The 5,674-nt window shown below is 40.5% G+C and overlaps 1 protein-coding gene across 1 annotated transcript in view; it reads left to right on the forward strand.

Moving 5' to 3' along the window:
• The first annotated feature begins 5,317 nt into the window (after window positions 1-5,317).
• The window catches only part of LOC119272074, a 1,591-nt gene continuing 1,234 nt past the window's right edge, over window positions 5,318-5,674 (forward strand). The window contains exon 1 of the mRNA XM_037553666.1: window positions 5,318-5,672. Coding sequence (XP_037409563.1) covers window positions 5,443-5,672 — 230 coding nt within the window. The 5' untranslated portion in view covers window positions 5,318-5,442. The remainder of the gene's footprint in view (window positions 5,673-5,674) is intronic.

Genomic DNA, 5,674 nt, shown 5'->3' on the forward strand with positions numbered 1-5,674 from the left:
ATCTATGGAAAAGCATACCAAAGATGACAATACCTAGATATATGTCTTATGCCTAGCTAGGGGCGTTAAACAATAGCGCTTGTTGGGAGGCAACCCAAATTTATTTGTGTGTTTTTGTTTTTGCTACTGCTCTTCAATAAATACACATTATTACCTTTGTAGTAATTGTGTTTTGGTTTTTTAATTAGTGTTTGGGCCAATCAAGACCTTTGGGATGGTCTATGGTGATAGTTGATTTGATCTAGCCGAAAAATAGAAACTTTTGCGCCTGGTAGAATAATTTTCATAATTCACAGAAGCGTGATAAAATCCTGATTTTCTGAACAAGATTGATATACAAATTTCCCAAGTTGTCCTAATTTTTCATAATTTTTGAAGTTACATAAGTATACTAAGTTTTCAGATTGCTACAGACTGTTTTGTTTTTGGCAGATTCTGTTTTCTATGTGTCGTTTGCTTATTTTGATGAATCTATGGGTAGTATCGGGGCGTATGAACCATGGAGAAGTTGGAATGCAGTATATATTACACCAATATAAATAAAGAATTAGTTCACAACAATATCAAAAAGTGGTGATTTATTTTCTTATACTAACGGATCTCATGAGTTTTCTGTTCAGTTTTGTGTTGTGAAGTTTTCAAGTTTTGGGTAAAGATTTGATGGATTATGGAATAAGGAGTGGCAAGAGCCTAAGCTTGGAGATGCCCAAGGCACCCCAAGGTAATATTCAAGGACAACCAAGCATCTAAGCTTGGGGATGCCCAGATGGCATCCCCTCTTTTGTCTTTGTCTATTGGTAAATTTACTTGAGGCTATATTTTTATTCACCACTTGATATGTGTTTTGCTTGGGTGTCTTGTATGATATGAATCTTTGCTTTTTAGTTTGCCGCAATCATCCTTGATGTACACACCTTTTGAGAGGGACACGCATGAATCGTGATTTATTAGAATACTTTTTGTGCTTCACTTATATCTTTTAAGTTAGGCAATTTTGCTCTAGTTCTTCACTTATATCTTTATAGAGCATGACGGTGGCTTTATTTTATAAAAACTGTTAAACTCTCATGCTTCACTTATATTATTTTGAGAGTCTCTCTAAACAGCATGGTAATTTTCTTAGGTCATGAATTTAGTCCTAGTATGATGGGCATCCAAGAGGGATATAATAAAAACTTTCATATAAAGAGCATTGAATACTATGAGAAGTTTGATTCCTTATGATTGTTTTGAGATATAAAGATGGTGATATTAGAGTCATGCTAGTGAGTAATTGTGGATTGGTAGAAATATTTGTGTTCAAGTTTGTGATTCCCGTAGCATGCACGTATGGTGAACCGTTATGTGATGAAGTCGGAGCATGATTTATTTATCGATTGTCTTCCTTATGAGTGGCGGTCAGGGACGAGCGATGGTCTTTTCCTACCAATCTACCCCCTAAGAGCATGCATGTAGTACTTTGTTTTGATGACTAATAAATTTTTGCAATAAGTATATGAGTTCTTTATGACTAATGTTAAGTCCATGGATTATACGCACTCTCACCCTTCCACCATTGCTTGCCTCCCTAGTACCGCACAACTTTCGCCAATGCATTACACCCACCATATACGCTTCCTCAAAACAGCCACTATACCTACCTATTATGGCATTTCCATAGCCCTTCCGAGATATATTGTCATGCAATTTCCACCGTTCCGTTTATTATGACACGCTTCATCATTGTCATATTGCTTTGCATGATCGTAAGATAGCTATCATGATGTTTACATGGCTTGTCCGTTTTTTATGTAATTTGCTACGCTAGATCATTGCACATCCCGGTACACCGTCGGAGGCATTCATATAGAGTCATATCCTTGTTCTAGTATCGAGTTGTAATTCTTGAGTTGTAAGTAAATAAAAGTGTGATGATCACCATTATTAGAGCATTGTCCCATGTGAGGAGAGGATGATGGAAGCTATGATTCCCTCACAAGTTAGGATGAGTCTCCGGACTTTACAGAAAAATAAAATAGGCCAAAGAAGCCCAAACAAAAAAGAGAAAAAAAATAGAGAGAAAAGAGAGAAGGGACAATGTTACTATCCTTTTTCCACACTTGTGCTTCAAAGTAGCACCATGTTATTCATGATAGAGAGTCTCCTACGTTGTCACTTTCATATACTAGTGAGAATTTTTCATTATAGAACTTGGCTTGTATATTTCAATGATGGGCTTCCTCAAATTGCCCTAGGTCTTCATGAGCAAGTGAGTTGGATGCACACCCACTTAGTTTATTTCTGAGCTTTCATAAACTTATAGCTCTTGTGCATCCGTTGCATGGCAATCCCGACTCACTCACATTGATATCTATTGATGGGCATCTCCATAGCCGGTTAATACGCCTAGTTGATGTGAGACTTTCTCTTTCTTTTTGTCTTCTTCACAACCACCATATGCTATATCCATGGCTCACGCTCATGTATTGCGTGAAAGTTGAAAAAGTTTGAGAACATCAAAAGTATGAAACAATTGCTTGGCTTGTCAACCGGGTTGTGCATGATTTAATACTTTGTGTGATGAAGATGGAGCATAGCCAGACTATATGATTATGTAGGGATAACTTTCTTCGGCCATGTTATTTTGAGAAGACATGATTGCTTTATTAGTATGCTTGAAGTATTATTATTTTTATGTCAATATTAAACTTTTGTTTTGAATTTTATGGATCTGCATATGCATGCCACAATAAAGAAAATTACATGGATAAATATGTTAGGTAGCATTGCACATCAAAAAAATTGTTTTTATCATTTACCTACTCGAGGACGAGCAAGAATTAAGCTTGGGGGTGCTTGATACGTCTCCAACGTATCTATAATCTTTGATTGTTTCATGCTATTATATTATCTATTTTGGATGTTTTATATACATTAATATGACATTTTATATTATTTTTGGGACTAACTTATTAACCCAGAGCCCAGTGTCAGTTTTTGTTTTTTCATTGTTTTTGAGTTTTACAGAAAAGTAATATCAAACGGAGTCCAAACGGAATAAAACTTTACGATGCTTTTTCTTGAACGAGAAGACACGCGTAGGACTTGGAGATGAAGTCAGAGGAGTCCCAAGGCGGCCACAAGCCTCAGGGGTGCGCCCTAGGGGGGCGCGCCCTGAGGGCTTGTGGGCCCCTTGGAGCTCCTCTAACCCTAATTCTTGGCCTATAAATTCCCAAATATCCCCAAATCAACAGAAGCATCCACCAAAATACTTTTCCGATGCCACAACCTTCTGTTCCCGTGAGATCCCATCTTGGGGCCTTTTTCGGCACCCTGCCAGAGGAGGATTCGATCACGAAGGGCATCTACATCAACTTTATTGCCCTTCCGATGAAGCGCAAGTAGTTTACCATAGACCTAAGGGTCCATAGCTAGTAGCTAGATGGCTTCTTCCCTCTCTTTGATCCTCAATACCATGTTCTCCTTGATGTTCTTGAGATCTATCTGATGTAATATTCTTCTGCGGTGTGTTTATCGAGATCCGATGAATTGTGGATTTATGATTAGTTTATCTATGAATATTATTTGAATCTTCTATGAATTCTTATATGCACGATGTGATATTTTTGTATTTCTCTTTGAATTATCGGTTTGGTTTGGCCAACTAGATTGGTTCTTCTAGCAATGGGAGAGGTGCTTAGTTTTGGGTTCAATCTTGCGGGGTCCTCACCCAGTGACAAAATAGGGGTAGCGACCCAAGTATTTGTATTGTTGTCATCAAGGGTAAAAAGATGGGGTTTTCATCATATTGCTCGAGTTTATCCCTCTACATCATGTCATCTTACTTAAGGCGTTACTCCGTTCTTATGAACTTAATACTCTAGATGCATGTTGGATAGCGATCGATGTGTGGAGTAATAGTAGTAGATGTAGAATCGTTTCGGTCTACTTGACACTGACGTGATGCCTACATTCATAATCATTGCCTTGGACCTCATGCGGCAGTGGAGATCATTGACTAAGACAGAAGACCGTGATGCTTTCGACCTCCTATCTTCCAAAATTCAGGCTTCGACGTCTTCTATCTCGCGGTAGGAGCCGGGTGGCTAGTTGTCCCGGGTGACCTTTTGGCTTTCGTGATGTCTTCGTGCGGTTTTCTTTTATCTCCTCTCAGTTCCGACATGCGTGCCGATGTTGTGGCATGTGCGCCCTGCACCCCCGTACCTTATTTTGCTTCTGATTGTGGCCGAATGTCTGTCTGGTTGTCTTGAACGCTATCTGGTGACTTTATTTATACTAGTAAAAGAGCCCGTGTGTTGCAACGGGACAGAAAAAACACACGCTCTTAACCCAATAACAACTCAAGACCCTGGTAGGTAGACGCTTTTTATTTTAAAATGGCATCACATTTGTGTTCCTGGCGGCGGTCTCAATGCTCACACAGCGAAAATGCATTTGAATGTGTTCTGTCCTAAGGCGTCTCTCTCTCTCTCACACTCACACACACACGCGCGCGCGCTTGCACGCACACAATCGCTCAGAATAAGGTGAGAAAAATGTTGTTTTTCCTGCGAGGTTTTCCAGAGTTGTGTATGTGTGGTTATCAATGATTTTTTTTCTCTCGATCTAGTTTTAATGTGTGTTTATTTGCAATTTGGATCGCCACCAGTGCGAAAGAAAAACGGACCGTGCACTATAGATTAAGTTTGCACCCAAATTAATAGTTTAGAAATATTTAATAGCTAAAAGTAACAGCATATTTAGATTCTACACATTTTTCTAATCAAATTTCATATATAATATGTTAAAATCGGAGTTACGGTTTAAAAGATATGGATAATTTTGTTTTACATAAACTATGGATTGATTAACCGAAAGGTCAGGGGGTTTTCTGTTAAAACACAAAAAAAAACGATTTGTATGACTTAAATATGAATGGTGGGTTGATTACCTGAAACGTCAGTGGGTTTTCTGAGAAAATTAAAAAACAGTTCGGTATGACTTAAAGATGGACTGCAGGTTGATTTCAACAAACCACAGGGATTTTTCTGCAAAAGAGAGCGACGGACGATAAGAAACCCTCCGTGCTTTATTATTAGGTAGAGAAAGTCGGGCCGATGTCTTTCCTCTAAAAAAAGGTAGGAGAGTGAGAAAGAGTGATATTGTGGGAGGGCAAAAGTGGAAAATATAAAAATTTCATAGAGATTTCAACGTGCAAACATAAAACGACTTATATTTCGGTTCGGAGGGAATATCATCATAGCCAGCCATTGTTTTGCGTTTGGCTCGCTCGTGGAGATTAGACGCAAGAGTTTACCTAAAGCTCAAGAAAGAAACTTGAGGCCCTGAGCCCTTGACCCACCAGGCCCCTAGCCCGCCCCTTACCGAAGCAGCAAATCGGCTATCGGCTAGAGCGCAAACCCCCCACCACGCCACCACCGATCGCATCGCGAGTTCGCGACCATGGACGACGTTGTCACCGACGCGCCGCCGCCGTCCCGCTTCTCCCCCGACGACCTCGACAACTTCGCCGCACCCCTGCCGCAGCCCACCCCCATCCTCGTCGTCTCCCCAAACCCTAGCCCCGCCCCGCGGCTCCTCGTCGTCCTCATCTCCCCCACCTCCCTCGCCCTCCTCCCCTCCCCGCCGCCTCCTCTCCACGCCTCCCTCCTCCTCCCAGACCTCCCCTTGAAGC

The sequence above is a fragment of the Triticum dicoccoides genome, chromosome 3A (assembly GCF_002162155.2).
Source record: "Triticum dicoccoides isolate Atlit2015 ecotype Zavitan chromosome 3A, WEW_v2.0, whole genome shotgun sequence".
Taxonomy (NCBI): Eukaryota; Viridiplantae; Streptophyta; class Magnoliopsida; order Poales; family Poaceae; genus Triticum; species Triticum dicoccoides.